General features: G+C 41.5%; 1 protein-coding gene across 3 annotated transcripts in view; it reads left to right on the top strand.

The window, feature by feature from the left end:
• The window catches only part of SEC11A (SEC11 homolog A, signal peptidase complex subunit), a 46474-nt gene extending 45945 nt beyond the window's left edge, over nt 1-529 (top strand). For 2 of the 3 annotated variants that reach the window (XM_004056699.5, XM_055362852.2), the window contains one exon: nt 4-529. In XM_004056699.5, the coding sequence (XP_004056747.1) occupies nt 4-54 (51 nt within the window). In that variant the 3' untranslated portion in view covers nt 55-529. The remainder of the gene's footprint in view (nt 1-3) is intronic. The other variant, XM_063698794.1, reaches the window with a different exon arrangement.
• Nucleotides 530-14056: the final 13527 nt, after the last annotated feature.

Genomic DNA, 14056 nt, shown 5'->3' with positions numbered 1-14056 from the left:
TAGTATGCAGTGCTCTTTTTGCTGGGTTTATTCGTGCTGGTTCATCGTGAGTAAGAAGCCTGCCTTGCTGTTCCTGGGAAGATGCCATAGTTTTCGTTACTGGATGTTTGGAGTAGATACTGGTCTGTGATTGGTGGAATGGAGAACACACGTGTTGGTGCTTCTGAGTAGCACTGGTTTGCATTAGTTTATGTTTCCACGCCAGAGTTTGTGTGGGCGGGCGCATGTGCACCACAGAGTGCACTCGAGGGGACTTTCAGTCACAGGATTTCATAATTATCATTGTCACACTTTCAAATTTTTGTACATCAGTGAATTTTTTTATATTAAAAGGTTGAGCCAAAGCCCCCAGTGTTTGTATTTTGAAGCCAAGCTTCACTTCTAAAGTGCCTACAGAGACTTGTAAATGAAAATGCAGCTCTGCACGAGTTTGAAACCGTCATACCTCCTTCTATTAGGAATGGCATATACTGAGGTGGTCGTAAGTCTTAACTTTTAAAATTTTAAATAAAAGACTTTGCACATTCAACCCCTTATCCCTGAATTGTGTTTGTCGGGAAAGCTTCTGAAATTTGCCTTCTTTGGCTGGTTCTTAGTACCCCTTGGGGGATATAAAGGCTTGGTGTGAACAGTCCTTCAGCTAAGAAGGTTGCTCTGATACTAACAACTAGTTTTTTTGTCTGTTTTGCGTGTGTGTGTGTGTGTATGTGTGTGTGAAGCAAAAGTAGCCACTGACAGTCAGAGGAAATCTCTTAGTCATAAAATTGATTCTTCCCATGACTCAGATGTGTATGAAATCCAGCTAGTGTTGCTGAGAGGTTCAGAAAATCTCACTTGGTTATAAAAAGTCATAACCCTTTCTACACTTGAGACATTCTCAGTCGTTTCTACACCAAGGCAGTGTGCATTAGCATCTAGAGGCAGAGGAAAGGGCTGGAGGACAAGCATTCTGCTTGGTGTCTTTAAAGTCTCATTTGTCTGAACCTGTTCTCTCAAGTGCCTGACTTTGCATTTCTCTAATGCAGACTTAAAGCAAGCAGTTTAAAGTAGTGAGTGCACAACCCAATTGTATGTTTTCTTTTAATATCAAGGCAGTGAGGGAAATAGGGAGTATAGAGTAAACCAATATCTTTTGAGCACAAAATACTCTTAATTCTATCTGTTCTCTTATTGTATTAATGTGAAATCTTAAAGTGAGTTTTCTGTGTTAGGCTACTTGAACAGTTTCTATTATTTGTTCAACTGCAGTGGAAATCAATCTATGCCGTAATGCTAATGGCATGAGAACAGGGACAATTACTCTTCTGAAGCCCTCCCCTGTGGAGAATAGTACCTTCCTAAACCCATTAACCAGGCGTTAGCCTTCCTACTTTGGATATGGGCTCTTAATATTCTCAACAGAGTATGAAACTTGGCAAATCACTGCTAACAAATGCTTTTTTGAACCTGTCTGTGAGGCGTATATAGTACTTATATTTTCTCATGAACCAGAAGCTGAACATTCCCTGTGTGGAATAGCAGGAAATTGCCATTTATTCCATTTTTTCCCCCCTCATCACCTGTGGAAGATGCAGTTCACTGCTCAGCCTAATCAGTACACTGGTTTTTGTACCAGCCTTTCTAGGATTACTCTAGGGGAGAAGCAGTGTGCTTTGCTGGCCAAGGTTGGGATCCTAGGGTTCTCTGTGATCCTAGCTTGCCTGAATGTAAACATCCTTGTACTTGTATCTTCATCTACTCCAGATTTCTCCTTATAAATGTATTGGGAGGAAAACATTAATACTTTTTTCCCTTGCATATATTCGCAACCAGTTTTATATAAGTATGATGTTTCCTCCTTTCCTGGATGCTGTAGTTGCAAGCAACAACTAAGTTTCTCTGAAAAGGTAATCAAATCATTTAATAATATTTGAATCACTCCATTAGCCAAAAATAAAAAGATTACTTGTGGGGAGGGGTATTATATTCCCAATTTTTATCTTGTCTAGTTTAGTGCTAAACATAAGACTTAAAATGGGAGATTTTATTAGCAAATATATCCTAAAAGCTCTTTGCAAATGTAAGAAATGCCAGAGAGGTTTTATTTGCTAATTGAATGGCGTGATAAGCTCTTTGAGATTTGGCAGGGCAAGTGGAGAATAGGGAGGGCTCAACGATTGTGAGTGAAAGGAATTGAAGAAGAGTATGAAAATTGATCAAACTTCAAATGAGAAATTGATAATGGGATTATCTCTTTGGCTGTTACTTGTCTGCTCTTATACCGCCTGCTAATCAATCTTTTTAAATTATTTCCAATGTCTGTCCTCAGTTCTAGTTCCATGTCTCCCTTTCCTCTGGACACTTCCACTTGATTGTCCCGTCTTTAAACTCAAGTTCCTGAAAACTTCCCCTCCATATTTCATGTTTTCTGTGAAGGAATATTCACCTAGATTTGTCATTTCCCTACCATATCTAGCCACGTACTAAGTCCTCCATTTACCCCATCATTCCATTCTCATTGCCATCGCCTGAATCCAGAAATACTTATTCAGTGGCTCCCTGTTGCTTGTGTACTGGTCCCCCTGCAGTGTGCCAGTCTGTGCCTGTTTTGGATAATTATCACCTGTTATTAATACTTAGTTTTAGCCTGCCTTTTACTTTCAGAAATGCTTCTTGTTTGGACCATAAATTTTGTGTTCATACTACCCTTTCCCTACATTGAATTCAAACTTTGAATTCCACCAACAGTAAGCATCCTTATGAGTGCAAACATCCTTGTACTTATGTCCTCATCTATCCAATCCCTCCTCCTTATACACTTATTGGGAGGAAGACATTAATACTTTACTCACTCGGGCTGGGCGTGGTGGGTCATGCCTGTAATCCCAGCACTTTGGGAGGCCGAGGTGGGTGGATCACTTGAGGTCAGGAGTTAGAGACCAGCCTGGCCAACATGGTGAAACCCTGTCTCTACTAAAAATACAAAAATTAGCTGGCCCTGATGGCATGTGCCTGTAATCCCAGCTACTTGGGAGGTGGAGGCAGGGGAATGGCTTGAACCTGGAAGGCAGAGGTTGCAGATTGTGCCACTGCATTCCACCCTGGGTGACAGAGACTCTATCTCAGAAAAAAAAAAAAAAAATTTCATTCACAACCAGTTGTGTAAAAGTATTATTTTTCCGGGGAGGAGCCAAGATGGCCGAATAGGAACAGCTCCGGTCTACAGCTCCCAGCGTGAGCGACGCAGAAGACTGAAGGTGATTTCTGCATTTCCATCTGAGGTACCGGGTTCATCTCACTAGGGAGTGCCAGACAGTGGGCGCAGGCCAGTGGGTGCGCGCACCGTGCATGAGCCGAAGCAGGGCGAGGCATTGCCTCACCTGGGAAGCGCAAGGGGTCAGGGAGTTCCCTTTCCGAGTCAAAGAAAGGGGTGACGGACGCACCTGGAAAATCGGGTCACTCCCACCCGAATATTGCGCTTTTCAGACCGGCTTAAAAAACGGCGCACCACGAGACTATATCCCACACCTGGCTCGGAGGGTCCTACGCCCACGGAGTCTCGCTGATTGCTAGCACAGCAGTCTGAGATCAAACTGCAAGGCGGCAGCGAGGCTGGGGGAGGGGCGCCTGCCATTGCCCAGCCTTGCTTAGGTAAACAAAGCAGCTGGGAAGCTCGAACTGAGTGGAGCCCACCACAGCTCAAGGAGGCCTACCTGCCTCTGTAGGCTCCACTTCTGGGGGCAGGGCACAGACAAACAAAAAGACAGCAGTAACCTCTGCAGACTTAAACGTCCCTGTCTGACAGCTTTGAAGAGAGCAGTGGTTTTCCCAGCACGCAGCTGGAGATCTGAGAACCAGCAGACTGCCTCCTCAAGTGGGTCCCTGACCCCTGACCCCCGAGCAGCCTAACTGGGAGGCACCCCCCAGCAGGGGCACACTGACACCTCACACGGCAGGGTATTCCAACAGATCTGCAGCTGAGGGTCCTGTCTGTTAGAAGGAAAACTAACAAACAGAAAGGACATCCACACCGCAAACCCATCTGTACATCACCATCATCAAAGACCAAAAGTAGATAAAACAACAAAGATGGGGAAAAAGCAGAACAGAAAAACTGGAAATTCTAAAACGCAGAGCGCCTCTCCTCCTCCAAAGGAACGCAGTTCCTCACCAGCAACGGAACAAAGCGGAATGGAGAATGACTTTGACGAGCTGAGAGAAGAAGGCTTCAGACGATCAAATTACTCTGAGCTACGGGAGGACATTCAAACCAAAGGCAAAGAAGTTGAAAACTTTGAAAAAAATTTAGAAGAATGTATAACTAGAATAACCAATACAGAGAAGTGCTTAAAGGAGCTGATGGAGCTGAAAACCAAGGCTCGAGAACTACGTGAAGAATACAGAAGCCTCAGGAGTCGATGCGATCAACTGGAAGAAAGGGTATCAGCAATGGAAGATGAAATGAATGAAATGAAGCGAGAAGGGAAGTTTAGAGAAAAAAGAATAAAAAGAAATGAGCAAAGCCTCCAAGAAATATGGGACTATGTGAAAAGACCAAATCTACGTCTGATTGGTGTACCTGAAAGTGATGCGGAGAATGGAACCAAGTTGGAAAACACTCTGCAGGATATTATCCAGGAGAACTTCCCCAATCTAGCAAGGCCGGCCAACGTTCAGATTCAGGAAATACAGAGAACGCCACAAAGATACTCCTCGAGAAGAGCAACTCCAAGACACATAATTGTCAGATTCACCAAAGTTGAAATGAAAGAAAAAATGTTAAGGGCAGCCAGAGAGAAAGGTCGGGTTACCCTCAAAGGGAAGTCCATCAGACTAACAGCGGATCTCTCGGCAGAAACCCTACAAGCCAGAATAGAGTGGGGGCCAATATTCAACATTCTTAAAGAAAAGAATTTTCAACCCAGAATTTCATATCCAGCCAAACTAAGCTTCATAAGTGAAGGAGAAATAAAATACTTTACAGACAAGCAAATGCTGAGAGATTTTGTCACCACCAGGCCTGCCCTAAAAGAGCTCCTGAAGGAAGCGCTAAACATGGAAAGGAACAACCGGTACCAGCCACTGCAAAATCATGCCAAAATGTAAAGACCATCGAGACTAGGAAGAAACTGCATCAACTAACGAGCAAAATCACCAGCTAACATCATAATGACAGGATCAAATTCACACATAACAATATTAACTTTAAATGTAAATGGACTAAATGCTCCAATTAAAAGACACAGACTGGCAAATTGGATAAAGAGTCAAGACCCATCAGTGTGCTGTATTCAGGAAACCCATCTCACGTGCAGAGACACACATAGGCTCAAAATAAAAGGATGGAGGAAGATCTACCAAGCAAATGGAAAACAAAAAAAGGCAGGGGTTGCAATCCTAGTCTCTGATAAAACAGACTTTAAACCAACAAAGATCAAAAGAGACAAAGAAGGCCATTACATAATGGTAAAGGGATCAATTCAACAAGAAGAGCTAACTATCCTAAATATATATGCACCCAATACAGGAGCACCCAGATTCATAAAGCAAGTCCTGAGTGACCTACAAAGAGACTTAGACTCCCACACATTAATAATGGGAGACTTTAACACCCCACTGTCAACATTAGACAGATCAACGAGACAGAAAGTCAACAAGGATACTCAGGAATTGAACTCAGCTCTGCACCAAGCGGACCTAATAGACATCTACAGAACTCTCCACCCCAAATCAACAGAATATACATTTTTTTCAGCACCACACCACACCTATTCCAAAATTGACCACATAGTTGGAAGTAAAGCTCTCCTCAGCAAATGTAAAAGAACAGAAGTTATAACAAACTATCTCTCAGACCACAGTGCAATCAAACTAGAACTCAGGATTAAGAATCTCACTCAAAGCCGCTCAACTACATGGAAACTGAACAACCTGCTCCTGAATGACTACTGGGTACATAACGAAATGAAGGCAGAAATAAAGATGTTCTTTGAAACCAACGAGAACAAAGACACAACATACCAGAATCTCTGGGATGCATTCAAAGCAGTGTGTAGAGGGAAATTTATAGCACTAAATGCCCACAAGAGAAAGCAGGAAAGATCCAAAATTGACACCCTAACATCACAATTAAAAGAACTAGAAAAGCAAGAGCAAACACATTCAAAAGCTAGCAGAAGGCAAGAAATAACTAAAATCAGAGCAGAACTGAAGGAAATAGAGACACAAAAAACCCTTCAAAAAATCAATGAATCCAGGAGCTGGTTTTTTGAAAGGATCAACAAAATTGATAGACCACTAGCAAGACTAATAAAGAAAAAAAGAGAGAAGAATCAAATAGACATAATAAAAAATGATAAAGGGGATATCACCACCGATCCCACAGAAATACAAACTACCATCAGAGAATACTACAAACACCTCTACGCAAATAAACTAGAAAATCTAGAAGAAATGGATAAATTCCTCGACACATACACTCTCCCAAGACTAAACCAGGAAGAAGTTGAATCTCTGAATAGACCAATAACAGGAGCTGAAATTGTGGCAATAATCAATAGTTTACCAACCAAAAAGAGTCCAGGACCAGATGGATTCACAGCGGAATTCTACCAGAGGTACAAGGAGGAACCGATACCATTCCTTCTGAAACTATTCCAATCAATAGAAAAAGAGGGAATCCTCCCTAACTCATTTTTTGAGGCCAGCATCATTCTGATACCAAAGCCGGGCAGAGACACAACCAAAAAAGAGAATTTTAGACCAATATCCTTGATGAACATTGATGCAAAAATCCTCAATAAAATACTGGCAAACCGAATCCAGCAGCACATCAAAAAGCTTATCCATCATGATCAAGTGGGCTTCATCCCTGGGATGCAAGGCTGGTTCAATATACGCAAATCAATAAATGTAATCCAGCATATAAACAGAGTCAAAGACAGAAACCACATGATTATCTCAATAGATGCAGAAAAGGCCTTTGACAAAATTCGACAACCCTTCATGCTAAAAACTCTCAATAAATTAGGTATTGATGGGACGTATTTCAAAATAATAAGAGCTATCTATGACAAACCCACAGCCAATATCATACCGAATGGGCAAAAACTGGAAGCATTCCCTTTGAAAACTGGCACAAGACAGGGATGCCCTCTCTCACCACTCCTATTCAACATAGTGTTGGAAGTTCTGGCCAGGGCAATTAGGCAGGAGAAGGAAATAAAGGGTATTCAATTAGGAAAAGAGGAAGTCAAATTGTCCCTGTTTGCAGACGACGTGATTGTATATCTAGAAAATCCCATTGTCTCAGCCCAAAATCTCCTTAAGCTGATAAGCAACTTCAGCAAAGTCTCAGGATACAAAATCAATGTACAAAAATCACAAGCATTCTTATACACCAACAACAGACAAACAGAGAGCCAAATCATGAGTGAACTCCCATTCACAATTGCTTCAAAGAGAATAAAATACCTAGGAATCCAACTTACAAGGGATGTGAAGGACCTCTTCAAGGAGAACTACAAACCACTGCTCAAGGAAATAAAAGAGGATACAAACAAATGGAAGAACATTCCATGCTCATGGGTAGGAAGAATCAATATCGTGAAAATGGCCATACTGCCCAAGGTAATTTACCGATTCAATGCCATCCCCATCAAGCTACCAATATCTTTCTTCACAGAATTGGAAAAAACTACTTTAAACTTCATATGGAACCAAAAAAGAGCCCGCATCGCCAAGTCAATCCTAAGCCAAAAGAACAAAGCTGGAGGCATCACACTACCTGACTTCAAACTATACTACAAGGCTACAGTAACCAAAACAGCATGGTACTGGTACCAAAACAGAGATATAGATCAATGGAACAGAACAGAGCCCTCAGAAATAATGCCGCATACCTACAACTATCTGACCTTTGACAAACCTGAGAAAAACAAACAATGGGGAAAGGATTCCCTATTTAATAAATGGTGCTGGGAAAACTGGCTAGCCATATGTAGAAAGCTGAAACTGGATCCCTTCCTTACACCTTATACAATCAATTCAAGATGGATTAAAGATTTAAACGTTAGACCTAAAACCATAAAAACCCTAGAAGAAAACCTAGGCATTACCATTCAGGACATAGGCATGGGTAAGGACTTCATGTCCAAAACACCAAAAGCAATGGCAACAAAAGACAAAATTGACAAATGGGATCTAATTAAACTAAAGAGCTTCTGCACAGCAAAAGAAACTACCATCAGAGTGAACAGGCAACCTACAAAATGGGAGAAAATTTTCGCAACCTACTCATCTGACAAAGGGCTAATATCCAGAATCTACAATGAGCTCAAACAAATTTACAAGAAAAAAACAAACAACCCCATCAAAAAGTGGGCGAAGGACATGAACAGACACTTCTCAAAAGAAGACATTTATGCAGCCAAAAAACACATGGAAAAATGCTCATCATCACTAGCCATCAGAGAAATGCAAATCAAAACCACAATGAGATACCATCTCACACCAGTTAGAATGGCAATCATTAAAAAGTCAGGAAACAAGAGGTGCTGGAGAGGATGTGGAGAAATAGGAACACTTTTACACTGTTGGTGGGACTGTAAACTAGTTCAACCATTGTGGAAGTCAGTGTGGCGATTCCTCAAGGATCTAGAACTAGAAATACCATTTGACCCAGCCATCCCATTACTGGGTATATACCCAAAGGACTATAAATCATGCTGCTATAAAGACACATGCACACATATGTTTATTGCGGCATTATTCACAATAGCAAAGACTTGGAACCAACCCAAATGTCCAACGATAGACTGGATTAAGAAAATGTGGCACATATACACCATGGAATACTATGCAGCCATAAAAAATGATGAGTTCATGTCCTTTGTAGGGACATGGATGAAATTGGAAATCATCATTCTCAGTAAACTATCGCAAGAACAAAAAACCAAACACCGCATATTCTCACTCATAGGTGGGAATTGAACAATGAGATCACATGGACACAGGAAGGGGAATATCACACTCTGGGGACTGTGGTGGGGTGGGGGGAGGGGGGAGGGATAGCATTGGGAGATATACCTAATGCATGATGACGAGTTAGTGGGTGCAGCGCACCAGCGTGGCACATGTATACATATGTAACTAACCTGCACAATGTGCACATGTACCCTAAAACTTAAAGTATAATAAAAAAAAAAAAGAAAGTGGACCCCTCACATGCTTAATAAGAAAAAAAAAAGTATTATTTTTCCTCCTTTGCTGAGTGTTTCCACTTGTATTATGTCATCTTATTTCTGTTTATCTGAGTCTTACCGTCTTCACAAGTTCTGCTGTCACTCAGCATTTGCACCCTCACACTGTTTGTTTAAATTTGTGGATATGGCCTCGAGGTCCTTGGCAGATTGTAAGCTCCTCCAGGACAGGAGCCCCATTTCATAGACACTGTTCTGTCTTTCCTCAGTAGCCTGAAACAGCATCTATTAAATGTTCAGTATGATCATGCATTGTAGCCAGAGGCAGTAGCTTCAGTTAGCATTGTTGTTGCGCCTGTTATTTGGAGGCAGAGCGTATGAATCATTAAAGTGATCTGTACTTTCCTGTTATTTAGTAAGTACATTTTCTTGGTCTTGCCAAATTTATCTGAAAACTTTCTCTCTCCATGGTTCCATTTAAACAGCATGTACCCTTCCCAGATTTTTAACTGTTAATCCTGCTTCCTTCTTTTTTGTGTGTGTCCTTAGGCTTAGGCTGTTGTGTCTTCTTTCTTGATGGGAGAAGTATTGGCATGTATCATTTTTCTTAAGGAATCACAGGCTTCCTTCTTAGAGACCCAGGGCTTGGAATAGAGAAATTCTCTGTTATCCTGAGTGCATTTCTTAGTATTTGCATAAGCCTTTTACCAAGTCTAGCTAACCTCTCAGAAGGTGGCATGGAGGCTGATTTCAGAATCTGAGGGCTGGGCCTCTTTTTATGACATTTTCCACTGTTAAACTTCAGAGATGACCCAGCTGGTTCTAGCTAGGTAAATGGATGTCTACCTTCATCAAGCAGCTCTTTCACTCAGGACGGCCTGTTCAGGTTGTTTTGTAGCCAGGTATATCTTCACCACTACTGTCTCTTGCTAGAACAATAAGTAATACAAGGTAGGCTTTCAGAAGTAAAATAGCAAATATGACCCTTCACACACAACTATGGTGGGTGTGAAGCCACCATAGTTATTGCCATTCAATTAGCAAATAAAACCTCTCTGGATATAGAAAGAATGCTGTGTAACCAAAAAGCATTATCAAAACTAGAATGCGCAGGGCTTACCAAAAAATGGTGAAGATGTTGCCTTCCATGTGTCATTCTAGGTCCTAAGGATTTTTCCAGCTGCACTCTCACCAGACATCACATTCTTGCACCCTGGACGTTGGTCTTACGGTACAGACATTCTGTCTTTGTTTATGCTGGTCACTCTGCCTGGAGTGCCTGGTCACTTCCCTACCTACTGAAAGCTTTCTCATTCATTTAGCAGACATTTATTGAGCATCTGCTCTGTGCCAGATTTTGGGCTAGGCCCTGGGGATACCAAGATGATGGATAAGACCATGTCCCTCCTGCTCAGTACCTTAACAGGGGCAATGGACATAAACAGATTTTTCCACATAGGATCTTAAGTATAATTATATTCTTCCCGCAATCACAAAAAAATAAGTAAATACATAAAAATAAGTGCAATGATAGAGATGCTCTGGGAGCTCCAGAGAGGAGTGTTTCTTACTCCGGATGGAGCTTCTGAGCCCATGTCATGCTTCCTGCTCTGCACTGTCCCGTACTTTGTTCGTGCTCCTCTCGAACATTGCCCTCAGAGTGGTTTGCCTTATGTGTGTCTCTCTCCCCCACCAGAGGGTCAGCTCCTGGAGGGCATTAAGACAGAGTCAGCCTCTGATTTATCCTTTGATATCTGCTAGTCCCTATTGCAGTGCTTTGCATATTTTAAACTTATTTATACTCTCTTGTTCCATAAAGATACCTCCAGTACTATGTGATGAAATAGAAAATAATTGAAGAATTCAGGTTGAGAGAAATGTGGGAGAAGAAAAGGATGAAATCAGAGGTGAGGAGGCCGGGCACAGTGGCTCACGCCTGTAATCCCAGCACTTTCGGAGGTTGAGGCAGGCAGAACACTTGAGGTCAGGAGTTCAAGACCATCCTGGGCAACATAGTGAAATGCCGTTTCTACTAAAAATACAAAAATTAGCCAGGCGTGGTAGCCATGACTTGTAATCCCAGCTACTTGGGAGGCTGAGGCAGGAGAATCTCTTGAACCTGGGAGGCGGAAGTTGCAGTGAGCCAAGATCGCACCACTGCACTCCAGTGTGGGCGACAGAGCAAGAGTCCATCTCAAAAAAAAAAAAAGAAAAAGAAAGTAAAGAAAGAAATCAGAGGTGAGGTTAGTACCTACAGGACATATCAAAAGATTCTGTTGTCTACTGGTATAGATCCATAGCTTTGGCTCTCAGTCCTTAGCTGCTAATGCAAAGAGGTTCGGAACTAGTCATTTATGTGCTTTATGGAATGGGTATAAAATGAAATTAAAAGAGAAAACTTATAATGTATCTGAAAACCAAGAAATTTCTTAACTGTGCTGCGTGACTTTTTTTTTTACAATAACCCCTGTACTAATTAGTCTAATGATAGAGCTATTTCAGCGAATGTTCCAGTGTAGGTATAGTTTGGCAACTTCTGCAGAAAAGCTACTTCACAAAAGACCATCTACCCATCTAAACCAGGAATCTTCAACTTTCCTGTAGAACAGCATTCCTTAATCTTAAAACTCATGGCCTCTTTTGGGAAACAAAAATCTCATACCTCCTCTTCATTCTGAGAAACACCCTTCCACCACGCCAGTCTATAATATCCAACCTCTTATCCTCATCAGCCAAGAGTATTTGATCTTGCTTTCTCTTAAGTTTGTATTATAGAAATGATAATAACTTCTTTCCCATATACAGTTATTATTATATTGAATATGACTTTCAAACTGTATATCCTATCCTTGTTCTATCAATCTTAGGCATTTCTGAAATTCCACCTACTCTTTTTTTTTTTTGACACGGAGTTTCACTCTTGTCGCCTAGGCTGGAGTGCAATGGAGCAATCTTGGCTTACTGTAACCTCTGTCTCCTGGGTTCGAGTGATTCTCCTGCCTCAGCCTCCCAAGTAGCTGGGATTACAGGCATCTGCCACCACACCCAGCTAAGTTTTTGGTATTTTTAGTAGAGACAGGGTTTCACCATGTTGGCCAGGCTGGTCTCAAACTCCTGAGCTCAGGTGATCCACCCGCCTAGGCCTCCCAAAGTGTGAGGATTACAGGTATGGGCCACTGCGCCCAAATTCCACCTACTCTTTTTTTTTTTTTTTTTTTTTTTGTGAGACTCCGCACTTTGCCTAAGCTGGAGTGCAGTGGAGCAATCTCCACTCACTGCAACCTCCGCTTCCTGGGTTAAAGCAGTTCTCCTGCCTCAGCCTCCCAAGTAGCTGGGATTCAGATGCTCACCACCATGCCCAGCTAATTTTTGTTATTTTTACTAGAGACGGGGTTTCACCATGTTGGCCAGGGTGGTCTTGAACTCCTGACCTCAGGTGATCCACCCACCTCGGCCTCCCAAAGTGCTGGGATTACAGGCGTGAGCCACTGTGCCTGGCCCTAACCTACTCTTATTAAGAATCATTTCTCTAAAACTGTTACTTTAATTGGCGTGTCTACTTAGATTGGTAAGCTGTATTCCAGATTTAATTCAAGGAGTCTAGTTGGAAGAATTTATACTAGACTTAATGTCAGGCAAGTAAGTAAATTGGCTAGCATCAAGCTTTGATCAAAGCTCTCAGCCTGACAACTTATTTAAGCCAAAATAGAATGCTGTGTAGAATCCTTTTTCTTGGAATTGGTCAAGAGTTGAGGTAGATGGGCTGACATTTTAGTTTATCAATTTTTGATGTAATAGGCGTTTTTGCCAGAGCCAGGCACTGTTGTGTCAACACCATGGCTGTTATCCAGGGAACGTTTTCCCCCTCTGAGATGGGCTTCATATTTAAAGCAGGCTTTGCTTTTCCCAGGTCGAGCTAATAATAGTGAGTATTTAGAATATGCCAGGAGCTCTTCTAAGTGCTTTATAGTTTATAACAAACTTTTACCTTCTCTATTTAATGAACCTTCTAAATGACCTTCATTTTATAAAAGAGAGAAACCAGGAGAAGTTCAGGGATTTGTCCAGAGTCTTCTGGTCCATGCATGGCAGAGCCAGATTTGAAGTCTGTTGCTTTTACCATGCCACAATGCTGGATGTCATAACCCAGTCCTTTTACCTTTGTAAAGTCTATTGAAATTATTTTATTTGCAATAAATCCCACAATTGCAAAGCCCTTGGGAATTCTTCTTTAGAGGCTCTAGGTTTTTCTTGTGCAGAATTGCTCAGATTATTAGTCTCTTAGAAATAGTGAGATTCTGTGGCAGATTTCCAAGCATTTAAACCTCTTTGGAGATTAAAGAGTATTCGTTCCAGTTACAGAAATGTCCCCTAACATATGTGAATATTACTCCCAAATAATTAAGAATGCTGGGCCTGGGGCTTCTCACTTCCTTAGGTTTTCATAGCTTTCCTGAGTACTGCATCAGTTAACTGATCAGCAGCCTTTGTTTTTTAGCCACCATTGGAGTCATGTTCACGTTCTCATTAGGTGTAGGTATTTTCTTTTTTCCAAATATTGCCTTTAAGAAAACATTTTGTTAGCCAGGCGCAGTGGAAGCTGAGACAGGAGAATTGCTTGAGCCTGAGAGGTAGAGGTTGCCGTGAGCTGAAATCATGCCATTGCACTCCAGCCTGGGCAACAGAGCAAGACCTTGTCTCAAAAAAAAAAAAAAAAAAAAAAATCAAAAAAAAAACTTTTGTATTTTGGCAATTTTGATTTATGAAAGATTTCCTTATTGAGGTTACTGTTCTGATTTTATAGGTAATCCCTATGCATTCCCTCTGAGTTTAAGAAATTGTATCCAATATCCCTGATTTTCCCTTAAAGATTCTGC

The sequence above is a fragment of the Gorilla gorilla genome, chromosome 16 (assembly GCF_029281585.2).
Source record: "Gorilla gorilla gorilla isolate KB3781 chromosome 16, NHGRI_mGorGor1-v2.1_pri, whole genome shotgun sequence".
Taxonomy (NCBI): Eukaryota; Metazoa; Chordata; class Mammalia; order Primates; family Hominidae; genus Gorilla; species Gorilla gorilla.
Note: the sequence above shows the minus strand (reverse complement) of the source record. Positions and strands in the feature narration are given on the sequence as shown.